General features: G+C 43.2%; 1 protein-coding gene across 1 annotated transcript in view; it reads left to right on the forward strand.

The window, feature by feature from the left end:
* Positions 1-434: 434 nt before the first annotated feature.
* LOC127501083 (retinoic acid receptor beta-like) overlaps positions 435-19,577 on the forward strand; it is a 322,722-nt gene continuing 303,579 nt past the window's right edge. The window contains exon 1 of the mRNA XM_051872864.1: positions 435-979. Within this exon, the coding sequence (XP_051728824.1) occupies positions 847-979 (133 nt within the window). The 5' untranslated portion in view covers positions 435-846. The remainder of the gene's footprint in view (positions 980-19,577) is intronic.

Consider the following 19,577-nt stretch of genomic DNA (forward strand, 5'->3'; position numbering starts at 1 on the left):
AGTAAATTATATTAAAGTATATATTTTCGGCTGCTCAACTAATTTTCTGTCATTTTCTATATGAATATATTTTTTTTTTTTTATTAATTTATTTACTTTTTGCTGTTATCAGTAATGTATGGTATTATTTATAATTGTATCATAATTTGTGTCATAGTAATAATAGTTTGTCAGGTGTGTGTGTAAGGGTTCACAGCCTACTCTTTTCTGGTCAGCTCAATGCTGTGAAGTTGTAACTCAGGAAAATATGAATGTGTAGGGAATATTCTTTCGAGGGAAAAGCTGTTTTGAGCTATGTTTCTGCTCTCAGCCTCTCCTGTGTTGCAGAGCTGCTGGGGTGTGTGTGTGTGTGTGTGTGTGTGTGTGTGTGTGTGATGTCACACTAGTGTGGGTCATTTGAAGGTTAGCAGCCTCGGAAGGGTTCACAGAAAGTTCACTCGCATATATTAGGCAACTCAATCTTTCATTGTGTCGGAATGAACTAGTAGGAAATGAGCTTCACGCAGGCAGGAGCCGAAATCCGTCATTGCGTGTTCAAACGCTATATATTTATAAAATCATCTATCATTACCGAGAACCTCTGTCACTAACCGGAACGGGACCGGTCACAACACCGAGCGGGACCATATTTATATCCGTTTAGTGATCATTTTCATTCTGGAAAAACAGGAAAATCACAAGTGATAATCGGAATGGATCGCATGATTTTGTTGTCTGGTGACTGTGTGGAAACGGAGAGATTCGCGCGTGCCAAACCACAGTGAGAGTTTGATGGAGTTTCTGTGAACAATTGAAGGACAACCAGATTGATATCGTATTCTTTTATTCTTCAGTGAAATAAAGTGCATGATGTTTGACTGTATGGATGTGTTGTCGGGACACATGCTGGAGTTTTACTCGTCCAGTTCCTCGTCATGTATGTTGCAGGAGAAAGCGCTCAAAGCGTGCTTCAGCTGGCAACACCGACGCACCAAACACTGTATGTCTATTTTTTTTATTCCCATATTAGTTTTATAATGATTCATATGTATGGCGCTTAAATCAGCCTTTAATTGCCGTTTGCAATTATTTATTTGAATAAAATAGCCTAATAATTAACCATAACAAAAAGTACCATGGTAAAACTATCTACCACGGTGGTTCAGTTGTATTATGTCACAGTACCATGGTATTACCATCTGGTACAATCACTCTACCATGGTAATACAATTTTGTTGATCACTTACCATGGTAATATTTTGGACGTACCATGACATTTTTAAAATACCATGTACGATATTGGTAATCACTCAGTAACATGGTATCTGTTAGCATTGTATATAAGTACCTCGATACTGGCATCTGATACATCACTGTACCATAATAAAAACCTGGCACTTTTTGTAAAGGTTTCCATACACACACCTGACAAACTATGTTTACTATAATTTTGATATGTTTACTTGATATTTACTATGACAAATTATGATAAATGATACCATGCATTACTGATAACAGCAAAAAAAAAAAAAAAAAAAAAATCATATACACTAAAATTATTACCAAAGTATTACTATGTTTTCTTTTTGGACAATAATTATATAAGTAGTAAATTAAATTCTTTAAGATTGGTACATGAATTTGGTAATTATTCAATATAATTGAAGTAACTATATAAAAAAAATACACAGTTTTCATCTAATTATTTTATGTAGCTGCTTGTAGTTAAAAAAATGTAGTTATTGTTTTTACTATAATAATTACTAATATGTGTAACATTGAGACTGTTCAGTAAAGTGTTACCAAACATTTTAGTGATCATGTCTATGGTCAAATGAAGAAATAAATATTAGGTACTTATAGCAGAATGTTATTAAATGAAATTGTCTTGCTCTAACATGTACATGTCATGAAGCTTCTCACTTTCTCCAAGTCTGAGATACTATATTTTCACTCATATTATCTGGTGTGTAGCCAAAATGTAATTACCTGGAACATGCCTATGATGTCCAAAAAAACAAGCCACCAAATTTTTAGATAAAGCCGAACACTACATATCTGCACTGTGTGGAAGCTGTTTCCCCTCTATGATGGTTATGGTTTAGGAATGTGCTCTGTAAACATTCATGACTTTGACACCCACGGCCCCGGCCCCAACCCGTACACACACATAAAGATATACACAAAAACAACTTTTAAACATGGCTAACTTCATAACATTTAGAGAAAAAAAAAAGTCATTATCTGAGCTTGCTTGTGTGCTCATTTATTGTGAAAGCACATCCTCAGCACAAGTCATCCAAATGTCTGTTTGGTCCTTTACCGTCAAAAGCATTATTTATTTTTACGTCCTAATGACCCTCATGAAGATAGCACTGAGTGCATGCTCACTGTCATATTTGCTCAGTGGACACAAATCAAAGCAAAGTGGCCCTGATCAGACGGCAGCCATCTGACGGTATCAACAGCCTACTCAAGCTCCCTTAGATGCCCACGTTCATGCTGTACTGAAGCAGTACCACAACCCATTCACTCAATGTGACTAATATTTGAATTACTGTATGACTCAAATCATATAGTCTTCTCTATATATCTTGAACTTTCCCCAGACCTGCTTGATATCACCCAAGGCTAAAAATGCAACTGTATTTAAATAAAACAAAATCTGTACTATAGTATCATGTGATGGAATTTAGCATAATTTTCACAAATCATTATCTTATGTATTGTGTTATTTGGTTAAGCGGCTATGAGTAATTAAATAATTTTCTATAGGCCAACAGATTTTTTATTAATCACAACCTTTTTTTGCATCTCAGTGAATTAGAAAATGACTGTCATTAGTGTATATTGTTAAAGGTTCAATGTGTAAATTTTAGGATCTATTGACAGAAATGCAATATAATATAAAGACCTTACATAATGAACCGTTATGTTTTTATTACCTTAGAATGAGCCATTTCTATCTACATACACAGCGGGTCCCATTCGAGTAGGAATTTTGTGCCTGCATGTTTGTACAGTAGCCCTAAACAGACAAACTAGATGCCGCTAAAATTTACCCTCTCTGATCAAATTTTGCAGTGATGAGAAACAGAATATAATAAGAGTTCTCTAACTACATGATTCTCAGTTCCTAAAATTAGGAATTATTCTGCATAGTCTGCACAAAGATCTAGTGGAGATTCTTGTTGGCTGTGTTTGAAATAATACTAATTGATTAAAAAACCTTAAGATATTGCCAGTTCAAACTCAAAGTATAGAAGAAAATTAATTTTGACTGAATTAATGTTTTATTAGTGTATTGTTCTAATGATAAGGTACAGTAATGACATATATATATATATATATATATATATATATATATATATAAGTTATTTCATAAAGTGGCATCCTTATGCTTGAAGATATAGTCCTTGACTTGTAAACTAAGGTTATTAGTTGGTCTCTATCAGTGTTAAGCAGTGATATACTGCACACAGGTGTTTATGTCATAGCTTATAGTAGTAGTAGTAAACTGACAGTTTCATAAGGAGAAGCTCATTGGTGCGTGATTGCATTTTTGCGTCTTTAATTTCATAACGACAGAGTCTCAAGAACACACGCCGTTAAGGCCCTTTCACACGGGGCTCAGTATGTGGTAAATTTTTAAAACATGTCAATCTCATGTCTGCCCTTTGAACGCAAGAGGTTCTCCAGATATAGGGCTGAATGAAAAAGTTATCAACGGATTTGTCCAGTAACTAATGAACGCAAGGCGAACTGCGCAGTTTGCACAGAAGCATTTCAGTTGCTCAAGGTGGACTGTCAGAATTAAAGCCGCATACACATCCGTGCTTCTAAATGTATAGGCCTATTTAAAAAAAAAAAAAGGGATAATCTATTAATGTAATATTCCATACTTTATCAGAGCTTGGTAGACATAATTATTAGCCTATATTTTTAAACATTATTAGACAGATCTATTTATAGATTATAATTAATGTTATTTATTAATTTATCATTTATATTAATCATAAATTTATACATAATAAATACTTCTATCTATTATATACAATTTATGAAATTAAAAAAAAAAAAGTGCTAAAAGTGCTAAAATATTTGTATAAAAATGGGACAAATAATTACATTGTCCTAATTTAAGTAAATGAATGAAAAATAAAACTTCATCCCATCCATGGATGTGAGCTGCAGAATTGTCAAAAATTAGTACACACCAACATATGCCCGAAGAGTTCTTTATAAATAAATAAAATAATCTACTGTAAAATAATATGATGTGTTCTGTTCTGTTGAGCTGTCAAGTTGTCGTGTTGAAATATCAGTTCTTGATTGATTCTTTTTTTGTGTCTGTGAAGTGCTTGATGCTTTTTTTTTTTTTTTTTTTGGTGATGGTGGTCGTGGGGGGTGGGTCCTGAATTGGTGTCCCTTATTTTGCCTCACTGAAGTTGGCAACCCTAGACCACTTGTCAACAAATTGTTTGTGTATTGTGTATATTGTGTATTTTAGCATAGCTACAATGCTGAATTGACCACTGTACCAGCATCAGGAATATCTGTTTTATAGAAAGTCAACCACATTTGGGAAACCTGTCTAATGTAATTTAAGCAGTTCAACACAGCAAATTTGTGTTGGGCTCAAAACAACAGTATTCCCACACCACTAGTCTGTCATCAGAGCTCTTAGCTATGTTTGAACCCTTTAGCCTCAGCATGTGAAAACATCATAAGAGGCATTTGGAGATTAGAACAAGGTATTTATACACCTCCCTCCATTACGCCAGTGTGATATGTGCTAATTACAACCATGCTTGCTTGCTTTCTGTCTTTCTCCCTCTTTAGTGCTTCATAGGCAAACTTGAAAGGCCATAGGCACAGTGTGTACAGCAAGCTAATTTTGTGGGTCTGTGATATGATGGCTGAATTGTGGGAATAAAAAAAGCTCTAAAACAACTATGAAATGGGATGAACCTGCTTGTAATATGTAGTTGATGGTTGGAAAGAGAGGGCCTTGTATTGCTTATAATGCACCAAGAGTGAATGATTTGAGCAAAGCCCTTTAATATATATATTTTTTAACCTACTTGTCATCTCACAATAAAAAAAAAAAAAAAAAAAAAGATTTTAGACTGAATATATTTATTGGTGAAGTTAATAATTTAAGTTCTTTTTTGTAAAATGCAAAAATACCGCTACTTTTATGTGCTTTAAATAGATTTAACACCATGTAATAATCTGGCATTGTTCACACACAAGATCCTTTAGAAGCTCTTGGAAACAGTTGCAGCAGTACTGACTGGATGAGGCATATAATTATCATTCATAGCCTGTAGTGTACGTGTATATATATATATATACACACACACAGTGCCCTCCACAATTATTGGCACCCTTAGTAAATATGAGCAAAGGTGGCTGTGAAAATAAATATGCATTGTTTATCCTTTTGATCTTTCATTAAAAAAAATCACAAAATTCTAACCTTTCATTTAAGTAAAACAATTGAAAGTGGGGGGAAACTCACATTATGAAATAAATGTTTTTCTCTAATACATGTTGGCCACAATTATTGGCACCCCTAGAAATTCTTATGAGTAAAATATCTCTGAAGTATATTCCCATTCATATTTACATGGTGACTAGGAGCAGGGTGACTAGGAGCATGAAATTGTCCAGCCATGACTTCCTGTTCCACAGGAGCATAAACATGAGGAAACACAAAGGCCAAATTCCCGTAATCATTCATCACAATGAGTAAAACCAAAGAATATAGTTCTGATGTGCAGCAAAAGATTGTTGAGCTTCACAAAATAGAAAGTGGCTGTAAGAAAATAGCTAAAGCATTGAAAATCCCCATTTCCACTATCAGGGCAATAATTAAGAAGTGCCAATCAACTAAAGATGTTACAAAGCTGCCTAGAAGAGGACGTGTGTCTAAATCGTCCTAACGTGAAGTGAGGAGGAACGTTTGAGTGGCCAAAGACTCTCCAAGGATCAGAGCTGGAGAATTGCAGAGATTAGTTGAGCCTTGAGTCTCAGAAAGCCTAAAAAAAAAAATGATCAAACAGCACCTACATCCCCACAAGTTGTTCGGGAGGGTTTCAAGAAAAATCTTCTGCTCTCATCCAGAAACAATCTCCAGCATATTCAGTTGTCAGACACGACTTGAACTTCAAATGGGACCGGCTTCTATGGTCAGATGAAACTAAAAAAAAGAGCTTTTTGGCAGCAAACTCACCAGATGGGTTTGGTGCACACATGGATAAAAAGTACCCCATGCCCATGGTTAAATATACTGCTGGATCTTTAATGTTGTGGGCCTATTTTTCTGCTGGAGGTCCTGGACATCTTGTTCAGATACATGGTATCATGGATTCTAGCAAATACCAACAGATAAAAAACCAAAACCTGACCGCTTCTGCTAGAAATCCAATAATGGGCTGTGGTTGGATCTTCCATCAGGACAAAGATCCAAAACAAACATCAAAACCAACACAAAAATGTGTCACTGAGCAAAATTTTGAAAAGATTCAGCTGGGTGAACATCTAGCAAATAATTAAGTTAATTGATATCAGGTCTGTAACATGATTAGCTATAAAAGGGATGTCTTAGAGAGTCTCTCAGAAGTAAAGATGGGCAGAGGCTCTCCAATCTGTGAAAGAGTGCATAAAAAGATTGTGGAATACTTTAAAAACAATGTTCCTCAACGTCAAATTGCAAAGGCTTTGCAAATCTCATCATCTACAGTGTATAACATCATCAAAAGATTTAGAGAAACTGGAGAAATCTCTGTGCGTAAGGGACAACGCCGAAGACCTTTATTGGATGCCCGTGGTCTTCGGGCCCTCAGACGACACTGCTTAACTCATCGGCATGATTGTGTCAATAACATTACTAAATGGGCCCAGAAATACTTCCAGAAACCATTGTCGGTAAACACAATCCGCCGTGCCATCTGCAGATGCCAACCAAAGCTCTATCATGCAAAAAGGAAGCCATATGTGAACATGGTCCAGAAGTATTGTCGTGTCCTGTGGGCCAAGGCTCATTTAAAATGGACTGTTTCAAAGTTGAAAGTGGAAAAGTGTTCTATGGTCAGACGAGTCCAAATTTGACGTTCTTGTTGGAAATCACGGACGCCGTGTCCTCCAGGCTAAAGAGGAGGGAAACCTTCCAGCGTGTTATCAGCGTTCAGTTCAAAAGCCAGCATCTCTGATGGTATGGGGGTGCATAAGTGCATACGGTATGGGCAACTTGCATGTTTTGGAAGGCACTATGAATGCTGAAAGGTATATAAAGGTTTTAGAGCAACATATGCTCCCCTCCAGATGATGTCTATTTCAGGGAAGCCCTTGTGTATTTCAGCAGGACAATGCAAAACCACATACTGCAGCTATTACAACAGCATGGCTTCATCGTAGAAGAGTCCGGGCGCTGAATTGGCCTGCCTGCAGTCCAGATCTTTATAGAGAACCTATAGAGAACATTTGGTGCATCATTAAACGAAAAATACGTCAAAGACAACCACTAACTCTTCAGCAGCTGGAAACCTATATCAGGCAAGAATGGAACCAAATTCCAACACCAAAACTCCAGAAACTCATAACCTCAAACTGAAAAGAAGAGGAGATGCTACACCATGGTAAACATGTCCCTGTCCCAAATATTTTGAGACCTGTAGCAGGCATCAAATTTGAAATTAGGTCATTTTGTGCATAAAATTCTTTGTCTTTGATAGTTGTCATTGTCATTATCCTCTTACCAATTATCATCAATGTAACTGCAGTAAAAATGCTTGCCTTAACCTACTAATAAACTAACAAAAAAGTATCCGGTGATAGCATCAATCATAGTTCACCCTGTAATTCTGGTATAATATGCCCATAAATAATTCTGCCAGAACATTCAGCTGCTCGCTTATTTCGTATTTGATAGTTTAATATATTAATATTGATATTAGAAAAATATTTGATATTATTTGAAATTTGTCCTGTTGGAAGATCCATCCACAGCCTATTAAATGACTTCTAGCAGGGACAGTCAGGTTTTGATTTTCTATCTGTTGGTATTTGATAGAACGTCTCGGTTACGTATGTAACCCTCGTTCCCTGAAGGAGGGAACGGAGACGTACGTCAGTAGTGACCGACGAATTGGGATATCGCTAGAGAGCCCTATCAGCTTCGAGTGAACTACAACAGGCCAATGAAGTTGGCGTGCGATATTTGCATAATGCGCACCGCCCCCGCCAGGTGGTATAAATAGGGGAGCAGATGCAATCGCACTCTGTTTTTCGCTGAGGAGACAACCTAGTCTGCACTACAGCGAGGGTACAGCAACTGTGGCGACGGGACGTACGTCTCCGTTCCCTCCTTCAGGGAACGAGGGTTACATACGTAACCGAGACGTTCCCTTTCAGTCGGTCACGTTCGACGTACGTCAGTAGTGACCGACGAATTGGGATCCCAAATAAAGCGCCACAGTATGAACCCCTTCCAGTGCCCAGCGCAAGCTCTAGCCACCCGGCGCACCAGTGGGACGGGGAAGGGGGCGAGCTTACGCCGAGAGAGTCTACTGCTGTTCCGATATACCCACTAAGTAAACTAGACTACACTGGGGAAGCGAACCCGTAGGGGACGCTGCGGAGACCACTACCCACCTGTAGGGGAGGAATTTACGTGGAGAGTACACATATGGACTGGCCGTGGGCAGTACGCATATGGAGTCCCTGGGATGGCTCCACCTGGGTAGGGGGGAGACTCATCTGACAGGTGACAGCAGAGCTGGCTCTGCTAGGGAAAGACACGGGCTCGCCGTAGGGAGTTGACCGTGGACAAATACACACATGGGACCGCTCACGTGGAGGGGTCACGACATGTGGAACCCAGCCAAACGTCAACGTCGGTGACGGAGGTTTGGCCTGGCATCAGACACTCCGCAATGTCCGAGCCGAAGGGGGAGGCGGAGGAACTCGACAGGGTTCGCCAAGAGGGGAACTCGACTGGAGTAAAAAAGGATGCACGTATCCGGCCCAGGGGGCGGGAGTGGCATTGCAAGCCGACACTAGAACGGGCTCTTCGCGTCTACCGGCTGGTGGAAGCGAGTACACGGGAAGATACCGGTTCTACACGAAGGCTATAGAATCTAGCGAACGTGTTAGGTGTCGCCCAGCCCGCAGCTCTACAGATATCTGTCAGCGAGGAGCCGTGTGCCAGCGCCCAGGAAGAGGCCACTCCTCTGGTGTAGTGGGCTCTCAACCTGAGCGGGCAAGGCACGCCCTGGGACTCATACGCCAGGGCGATGGCGTCCACTATCCAGTGGGCCATCCTCTGCTTGGAGACAGCCTTTCCCTTCTGCTGGCCTCCGTAACAGACAAAGAGCTGATCTGAGGTCCTAAAGCTTCGCGTTCTGTCCACGTACAGGCGCAGAGCGTGGACGGGAGAGAGCAAAGCTAGGGCTGGGTCTGCCTCCTCCGAAGGCAGCGCTTGCAGGTTCACTACCTGATCTCGAAAGGGAGTGGTAGGAACCTTGGGCACATATCCAGGCCGGGGTCTCAGGATAACGTGAGAGTCACCGGGCCCGAATTCCAGGCACGATTCGTCAACCGAAAATGCGTGCAGGTCCCCTACCCTCTTGAGCGAGGCCAATGCAACCAGGAGGACGGTCTTTAGGACAGTACTTTTAACTCGACTGATTGCAAAGGCTCGAAGGGACGACCCCGGAGAGATGTAAGAACCAGGGTCAGATCCCAAGAGGGTACAGAGGGGGGCCAGGGAGGATTAGTCTCCTCGCCCCCCTCAAGAACCTGACGATCAGATCGTGCTTCCCTAGCGATTTACCATCAACTGCATAGTGATGTGCGGCGACAGCGGCAACATACACCTTGAGGGTGGAGGGAGACAGCCTTCGCTCCAGGCCCTCTTGCAGAAAGGAAAGCACGGTTCTGACCGAACATGATCGGGGGTCCTCTCGCTCTGGTTGAGAGGAACACCATTCGACGAATAGGTTCCACTTCAGCGCATAGAGGTTCCTCGTAGAAGGAGCTCTAGCGGAAGTGATGGTGTCTGCGACCGCTTGCGGGAGATCACTCAGAACCTCTGCGTCCCGTCCAGGGACCACACATGGAGTTTCCACAGGTGGGGACGCGGGTGCCAGAGGGTGCCCCGTCTCTGAGTCAGGAGGTCCTTCCTCAGAGGAATGGGCCAGGGAGGTGCTGTCGCGAGGAGCGTAAGGTCCGAGAACCAGGTCCGAGTGGGCCAGTATGGAGCCACTAACAAGACCTGCTCCTCGTCCTCCCTGACTTTGCACAGGAGCTGTGCGAGAAGGCTCACTGGGGGAAACGCATATTTGCGTAGGCCCCGGGGCCAGCTGATTGCCAGGGCATCCATGCCGAGCGTGCCGCCGGTCAGGGAATAGAACTGGCAGTGGGCAGTCTCCGGGAGGCGAACAGATCTATCTGTGCCTCGCCAAAGCGCTGCCAGATCAGCTGGACCACCTGGGGACGGAGTCGCCATTCGCCCGGAAGCGGAGGCTGCCGTGAGAGCTCGTCGGCTGCACGGTTGAGCACGCCTGGGGCGTGAATGGCACGAAGCGACCTCAGATGCTTCTGACTCCATAGCAAGAGATGGCGGGCGAGTTGCGACATACGGCGGGAGCGTAGACCACCCTGATGGTTGATGTACGCAACGGCCGCAGTGTTGTCCGAGCGGACCAGTACGTGCTTGTCTGTCAACAGCTCCTGGAAGCGGCCCAGTGCAAGACGTACTGCTAGCAACTCGAGGCAATTGATATGCCAATGCAGTTGGGGCCCCGTCCACAGACCCGATGCTGCATGCCCGTTGTACGTGGCCCCCCACACCGTGGCAGAGGCATCTGTGTGGACCACAGCATGCCTGGACACTTGTTCGAGGGGAACTCCAGCCCGCAGGAACGAAGAGTCTGACCACTTGGTGAGGGTGCGACAGCAGTTCGGTGTCACGGGGACACGGAACGTACCGCGCTGCCATGCCCACCTCGGGACCCGGCCGCGGAGCCAGTGTTGAAGCGGCCTCATATGAAGCAATCCGAGCGGCATGACTGCGGCTGCGGATGCCATATGCCCCAGGAGCCTCTGAAAGAGTTTCAGTGGGGCCGCCGTCCTGCGCTTGAGCGTACTCAGGCAGGTCAACACTGACTGGACGCGCTCCTCGGAGAGGCGCGCGGTCCAGGCGACCGAATCCAGTTCCCTACTGAGATAAGAGATCCTCTGCCCGGGGGAGAGTTTGCTCTTGTCCCAGTTGACCCGAAGACCCAACCGACTGAGGTGAGCTAACACCATGTCCCCGTGTTCGCACAACTGCTCCCACGAGCTGGCCAGGATGAGCCAGTCGTCGAGGTAGTTGAGATGCGAACGCCCTGTTCCTTGAGCGGAACAATGGCCGCCTCCGCAACCTTCGTAAAGACGCGGGGCGACAGGGCCAGCCCGAAGGGTAGGACTTTGTACTGATATGCCCGACCCTCGAACGCAAACCGTAGGAGTCTGTGACGAGGCAGAATCGAGACATGAAAGTACGCGTCCTTCAGGTCGATCGCTGCAAACCAATCCTGGGGACGGATGCATTTGAAAATGCACTTCTGCATAAGCATCTTGAACGGCAGCCTGAGAAGGGACCGATTCAGGACACGCAGATCCAGGATTGGCCGTAGCCCACCGCCCTTCTTGGGTACAATGAAGTAGGGGCTGGAGAACCCTGACTTCAAATCGGCTGGAGGGACCGGCTCGACTGCATCCTTCGCCAGGAGGACAGCAATCTCCGCCCAGAGAACAGGTGCATTGTCCAGGGACACACGAGTGTAATGGACACCCCTGAACACCGGGGGACGCCGGGCGAACTGAATCGCATAGCCGAGTCTGATGGTACAAATGAGCCAGCGGGACGGGCTGGAAAGCGCTAGCCAGGCTTCCAGACACCGAACCAGCGGGACCAAATGGACCACAGACGTACCGGGCGTGGGGCAGCGAGGTAGAGTGCTGGACCCGACTCGGACGGCATAGCGGCCCGTAGTGTGGTCAGACTCTGCAAGGTGGCAGTGTGAATGGGAGACGGCACATGGGAGGCGGCCTCAACCAACACACTGGGACCTGCTGGCGAAGTGAGAGGGGGCTGAGAGTGGCGAGGTGGGGCCTCGCGCACTGCCAGCCGCGCCCTCTTGGGACCTGGAGGGTCAGAAAACAGTTCTACTCTGTGGGCACCGCTGGTCTCCGGAGAGCCAGCGGCGGAACAAACCAAAATTCTCCACCCGGCCCTCCTCCGGGGAGGGAGCGATGCGGGCATCGTCTCCCGAAGAACTGTTTACCTCAGCTCCAGGTCACCAGTTTCTCCAGGACCGCTTCTCGCTAGCCAAGTGGCTTGGCTGCGGGCTGAGCGGGCTGGATTTTAGGCCAGCTTGTGAGATGAGAGCATCGAGAAAGCGTACTTAGACGATGACACACCTCTGCAAGGCTAGCCAGGGGTGTTTCCGGACCACCATGGTAGACATTGTCTGGCCAGGGGCCTGCGCTATGACTTGCATCATGCGTAGCTCAACCCCGACTCAGAACTACCCATATGCAATGAGTGCTTTGGCCTTCCACAGACTTGCCGGGGGCCAAGACCCATGCAGGGCAGAGGTGGTGTGCCCGTAGCACTGCCACCCCACCACAGAGGGTAGTGAGAGAGAAAAAACTTAATGCAGATATGACCCTTTTGGTGTTCCATATTTGGCACCAAGAAAGGCTTCTAAACTGCCAAGTTTTTCATGCACGTCCAGGCTAAGACAGGGGGCGGGGCAAGGCGAGTACGCGTCACACCACGCCCCCAGGGGCCCGGGAAAGCATGGTCGTTAACTCTGAATCTGATTCAGCATGAGCACATCACAACCGTGGGACGCTCAGCCTCATCTTCATGTCCAGAGCCCAACAACCCTCTCTCCAATGTAGCAGTCGACATCTGATCCTCTGCTGGAGCCCTGACTAAGATGCTAGGTCCCCCATGAGAAGGACCAGCAATCCACCCAGAAGCTACCAGCCATGTGAGAGAGTGAACGTGGTCGTCTAACTGAACGACACACGACGCTGAGCGCCGACGTGGCCATGTTTTTACCAAACATAAACCACCCACGAACACAGTCACAGCATGTTTGCGATGCGCTAGAGGAGTGGGGGGCCCACGGAGATTGGCTCGGCAGGTAATGCCCCACTGTGATCCTCTGGTCACCCTGGCTTATTCACCAAAAGTAGTACTTTTCTGATTCAGAAAGAGAAACTAGATCGGGGAATAGGTGAGGGGACTCCACCTCGTTTGAGGCACTCGAGTCTCGACCACGCATCTAGAGCGCCGAACAACGCGCTGGGTTGCCATGGCAACGCGCGCTGTCAGCCGGCAGCTCGACGGCACACGGCGCGCTGAGCGCTCAAGCCCTTACGAGAAAGGCAAGACGAACAACGCGCCGACGTGGGCATGCTCTCTTTTTTTTACAAGAGAATATGAACCACCCACAAACACAGTCTCAGCACGCTAAGCAGACATGAGAGAAAGTGATTGTGGCCGTCAGTGAGGATAGGAAACGACCGCCTCCAGAAACGCACAGACAGAATGACGTCTTGAAAAAGACGCAGTGTCTGTCTGTGAAGCTCTTTTAGAAGCTCTTGTTCTTTGTGCCGAAGCACACAGGGAACAGCCGCGATGTGACTGCAGGTACACTTTTCACTCCCTGAGTCACACACACAGAGGAACCGGCCCAAATCGCAAACCAACGGGGCAAATAATGCTGTGAAAACAGCAGTTGAGAGCTGTATAACAGCTCGAGAAGCTCACTCTGGGAAGCTCGCGGCCTCGCTGTAAGGTACCATAAAGCCAGCACTGTAGAACAAAAGCTCTTCAAAGGCTTGCGAAGTCACTCTCAGACTAACAGCAGGAACACACAGGTTGGCTCCGAAGCGAAAGACAGAGTGCGATTGCATCTGCTCTGCTATTTATACCACCTGGCGGGGGCGGTGCGCATTATGCAAATATCGCACGCCAACTTCATTGGCCTGTTGTAGTTCACTCGAAGCTGATAGGGCTCTCTAGCGATATCCCAATTCGTCGGTCACTACTGACGTACGTCGAACGTGACCGACTGAAAGGGAACCCATGATACCATGTATCTGAACAAGATGTCCAGGACCTCCAGCAGAAAAATAAGCCCACAACATTAAAGATACAGCAGTATATTTCATTGTACACATGGGGTACTTTTTACCCCTGTGTGCACCAAACCAATCTTGAGTGTTTCCTGCTAAAAAACAATAGAAGTCATATAATGGGCTGTGGTTGGATCTTCCGACAGGACAATGATCCAAAACAAACATCAGAATCAAAAAAAATGGGTCGCTGAGCACAAAACCAAGCTTCTGCCATGACCGTCCCAGTCCCCTGACCTGAACCCTATAGAAAATGAGTGGGGTGAACTGCAGAGGAGAAGCACCAACATGGAGCTGGGAATCTGAAGGATCTGGAGAGATTCTGTATGGAGGAATGGTCTCTGTTCTCTTCTCAGGTGTTCTCCAAACTCATCAGGCATTATAGGAGAAGACTCAGAGCTGTTATATTGGGAAAAGGAAGTTGCAAAAAGTATTGAATAAAAGGGTATGATTAATTGTGAGCAATGTGTATTAGAGAAAAACATTTCTTTCATGATGAGATTTACCCCGCATTTAAAATTCTTATTCTCTAATGAAAGGTTGGATTTTTGTAGATTTTTAAAATAAAAGATCAAAAAAATTAACGATACAGATTTATTTTCACAGCCTTCTTTAGTCATATTTACAAAGGACATGAATAATTTTGAGCACAACTGTATGCGCCGCTGCTACTGCTGCTGCACAAATAAATTAGAATTGCTGTAAGCCCTGTTGAATAAGCGAAAACATAAGCAATGCCTATTTCACTTTATTCTGTCTACACCAGACGCGAGTGCACAACATGACCAAAAGATAGAACCCATATAATAGGTGAGGCCATCCACACCGGACAGTGTGCGATGCGAGCAACACAACAAATTTCTATTCTGGCGTACTTCAAACGCTTGCGCTACTTAATACAAAAGACAAATGAATTTGCACGATCGCTTGTCGTGTCTAGTGTGAACAGCCTCTAGCTGTCACAGCGTGCACTCCAGTGCAGACACCATGTAACAGTTCACTATCACAATGCTTTTCACTGTACCCTTACATAGATTGCCACTTCTGCCACTGCTACTATTAATGATATTTACTACATGCAATACTGAATTTGCACTACTTGCTGTTGCTGTTAATACAGTTTGCAATGTTGCAGTATGATTTTGCAATGCGTGCTGCTGCTGTTAATATATTCACAATCATTACGATCTGAATTTGTTAAGCATAGCCTACTGCTGCTGCGCAAAGTCAGTGACTTATTTATTTATTAAATATTGTCTACTTGCTGCTGCTAATATTATTTGAAACATTAAAATCGCTATGCATGTTGCTGCTGTTATATTTTCGCTACATGCAATCTGAATTGCTACTGCTGCACTAAAGTACTATATTTAATGTGGCCCCAAAGCAAATTTGATAGTCAACCCCATGTTTTATATATATATATGTATATATATATATATATATATGTGTGTATATATATATAAATGTATATATATATATATATATATATATATATATATATATATATATATGTATACGAACAGCTGTTGGTCCTCACAGCAGCATGAACTTATTCAATGAATTACATAAAACCACTCCTGTCTGTTTATTTGGCGGTCACATTTGCAACGCCTCCAGGCAGCCACAGGGTATCCGCGGGGCATTAAAAAGCATTAAAAGTCATTAAATGGATTTTGCGAAAATTAAGGCCTTAAATGGCATTAAAAAGCATAAAATTTTATTTCTACAAGCATTACATTTTTTTAGATAGTTTTGAAGAAAAATAATACTACCAGTTTATTTTGAATAAAGCCTAAATAATTAATAACTTTGATTTGCTGTCGCAAAATATGTACATTGGTGTGATACGCACATGGAACCAGTTTGGTAATTGCCTCCGGCTGGTGCAAAATTGCCGTAACGCCGGTTTGGACAACGGCGGGCTGGGACCTGGAGGCGGAAGGCTGAAAAGGCGCTAAGGCCAACTTAGCGCCTTTTCAGACCCCTTTTGCGACGTTTTTCTAAGAAAGCACGTTGTGACGAATATAGTGACTTGTTAACCTGATCCAGCTTCCGAGACCCCCTGGTACTACCGCACGAGCGCGAGATCTCTCTTTTCTGCCACAGACAAGGACCTGATTAAAATGTCAATACCAAAAAAAAAACAAAAAAAAAACACAGCAACTTGGGAATCGCCAAAACGCGAGTGACTGATTTTATTACATTTAGTGTTAGTGGCGATCGATAGTGGATAATAATAGGCTTTATAATGTAGGCTACTGACGATAACAAGGTTGCGCTGTTGAGGCTCGCGCAGCATCTGGAGGAGAAATGGAAACATGAGCGAAGCGCACACACAAAAAAAGTTGGTAAACATACTGCGGTAAAAATTCAAAATGTGGAGTTTTTATAACTTGATACTGGTAAGCAAAACTACACGACCAAGAATGCTGTTTTCCTAAATAGGCTACCATCACGATTAAAAATATGACACTGATTTCATACAACAGTTCAATTAACAAGTAGTTAATATTAAGCCACTTACATTTTAGAAGGAACATTGACTGTTTTTGTTCTATTTTATCAGTGAAAATAGTTTCAAACAAAGATCACAGCAGAACCAAAGCGCAACACTCAGCCGTTTTCATTACTGAATGATTCAGCGTTTTGAACGAATCGGCCATTTGAATGAATCGCTTGAATGAATGAATCAATGACTCACTCATTAAGATGGTTACTTGCCGCCACCTACTGGTGGTTTAGTTTCATTTTTAAAAGTATCATTTCCCCACCAACATTTCATATTTGTATTTTCAAAAAATATTTTAAACAATCCCATAACATTATTTAATGCAGTTGTAATCAATCAAAAATATTCTGAAAGGATATTGCTTCAGAACAAATTTATATTTCCACCACAAAAAAAAAAAAAAAAAACTATTTTTTTCCGGACAAGCAACTTTTTTACTCGTACAAGTGAATGACCAATTTACGCGTGTCCACATGAGAAGGCTTAATGTCGAGCCCTGTATGTAATCTTAATGGGCTGCGTTTCAGTCACCATTTCATATTGAATGACAACAAAAACAGAACAAATATATAGATGAAACAATTTTATTGGGAATTTGGCTGAATTAAGATATATTATGTGAGCAAAAAGGGTAGCACCAGAGAAGCAAACAAATGTTGGGCTGACACTTGACAGAATGAGAATGCAACAATGACATGATGAATTTTCTAATTGCCGTATGTCGTCATCTATCGACATTTAGCGGCATATATGTATGGCATTAAAAAATGTAAAAATTCTCATTAAAAAGGCATTAAAAAGCATTAAATTAGATTTGATGAAACCTGTAAAAACCCTGAGCCACCTCGGCCATCCAATACCAAGTCCTGTCTATTTGAATGGGGGAATCTTGAAATCTCGAAAACTGCTTGCTGAACTCACAATTAAATAACACATTTCAAAACAGCAACAAATTTGACACGAATTGTCCCATAAATGTTGTTTGTTATGCACAAATATGTTTAAAAAAAGCTTATTTTAGGCTAGACCAGCCAATGCGGATGTGCAGTCCTAAGCACGAGTCTCAGGTTTCTATGGGAACCTGAGCTTCTAACTGCAGCTGCAGTGACAAAGACTTTACCAATCAATGATTAGCTGTTTTACTTAGAATGCAGGACTTATTTCCGCCTTATTACGCGTTGCAGTATCTCCTATTCATTAAGTAATAGGAGTAAGCTTCTGTATCTATAGTCTAAGACAACTCCCTTAACAAACTCAGAAAACTGTCACTCATCTCAACCCGTAGCGATCTCAGAAAGCCCTGCTACATCAATGAGCTGTCCACGCTGCACAGTGATCTCTCATTCACTCGTCCGTGTTAAGGCAAATACTCCAGCGTTTTGAGCAGTGAGTGATTCTGACTAATATAAACACTTCGGATGGCCACATTCAGGATCAATTAACATTACATGTCTGTGATCGGCCACTCTGCCCACCGCTGCAAAACATGCCACAAACATAAACGATGATATCCAGAGCGCAAACACAGATATCAGTGCGTGTTTGCCAATAATATAAATAAAACATCAACTAGGGTGCTCTTGCTTTAGTTTGAGAAATACTTGGAAAACTGCCTTGACACGCTCTAGGTAAGTTGAAATGATGTTATATAATTCATACGTGACAGCAGTGATGTCACTTACCTTAAACCTACTAATAGCTGACAATAAGAAATCCGATTAGCATGAATAGCTGTTCATCCTGTAGTTATGAAAATAGTTTATGCCCAAACATTTCTGCCTGAAATGCAGCTTCTCGCGTGCTTCATATGGAAATAGGTGAATACATCGTTTGCATTTAATTATGATAATATCATTGCATGATAGATTCATTAAGCTGGATTTATACCTTCGCCTGGCTCCACACCACGAGCTTCCGCTGACTGCGTGTGCATCTCCCCAAACAGACGAGGTGTTTATACTTGACGCGCTCGCTGTTGTTCTGTTCTTTGAAATGACAGGGGGCGGCTCAGAGAAATTGTTCTCTAGATCAGCAGTAAGCAGCGGTGAGAAGAAGAAGGGTACACGTGACAATGTTTATTCTAGTTTACACTTCACCAAAACCACACTGCAAAAACAATTGTTTAAAACCCAGTAAACCTTGAGATTATCACTTGTGACATTAGAACAAAATATATGGATATGAGAACATGTATACAACTAAATTAACGATCTCTTGAATATTTTCTAATTTCACTAAATATTTTCATTTAGTTCCGTGAACATTTTTATTAAACATGGACCTTTATTTTCATTAAAGGGGATTACTTCTGGTATTGTAGGCACGTTTCTTAAATGTAAGCAACTAATTTAGACGCGCAAACTGGGTGCCGGTGTGGTGAGATGTCTTCGGGATGCGGAGTTGCGCGGAAAGTTACAAAATTTAGGTGAAAGTATACTCGACGTGTCCGCAAGTTCGCTTGGGTGCGCGCGAGTGATGTCATCTTGGCGTTGGCGGAAGTGCGCGTTCAGTGCGCGTGAACCCATTTCGCGTGGCGGCGTGCACGTCAAATTTTGTAACTTTCCGCACGGCTCCGCATCCGAAGATGCATGAATGTGAGGCGAATTTGGCCGAGTATGTATGTCTCACCATACTGGCACCCAGTTTGTGCTTCTAAATTAGTTGCGTACATTTACAAAATGTGCCTACAATACCAGAAATAATCCCTTTTAATGAAAATAAAGGTCAGTGTTTAATAAAAAATGTTCACGAAACTAAATGAAAATGTTCAGTGGAATTAGAAAATATTTAAGAGATTAATTTAGTTGTATATATGTTCTCAGATCCTTATGTTTTGTTCTAATGTCACAAGTGAAAATCTCAAGGTTTACTGGGTTTTAAACGA

This window comes from Ctenopharyngodon idella, chromosome 19 (genome assembly GCF_019924925.1).
Source record: "Ctenopharyngodon idella isolate HZGC_01 chromosome 19, HZGC01, whole genome shotgun sequence".
In the NCBI taxonomy this organism is placed as follows: Eukaryota; Metazoa; Chordata; class Actinopteri; order Cypriniformes; family Xenocyprididae; genus Ctenopharyngodon; species Ctenopharyngodon idella.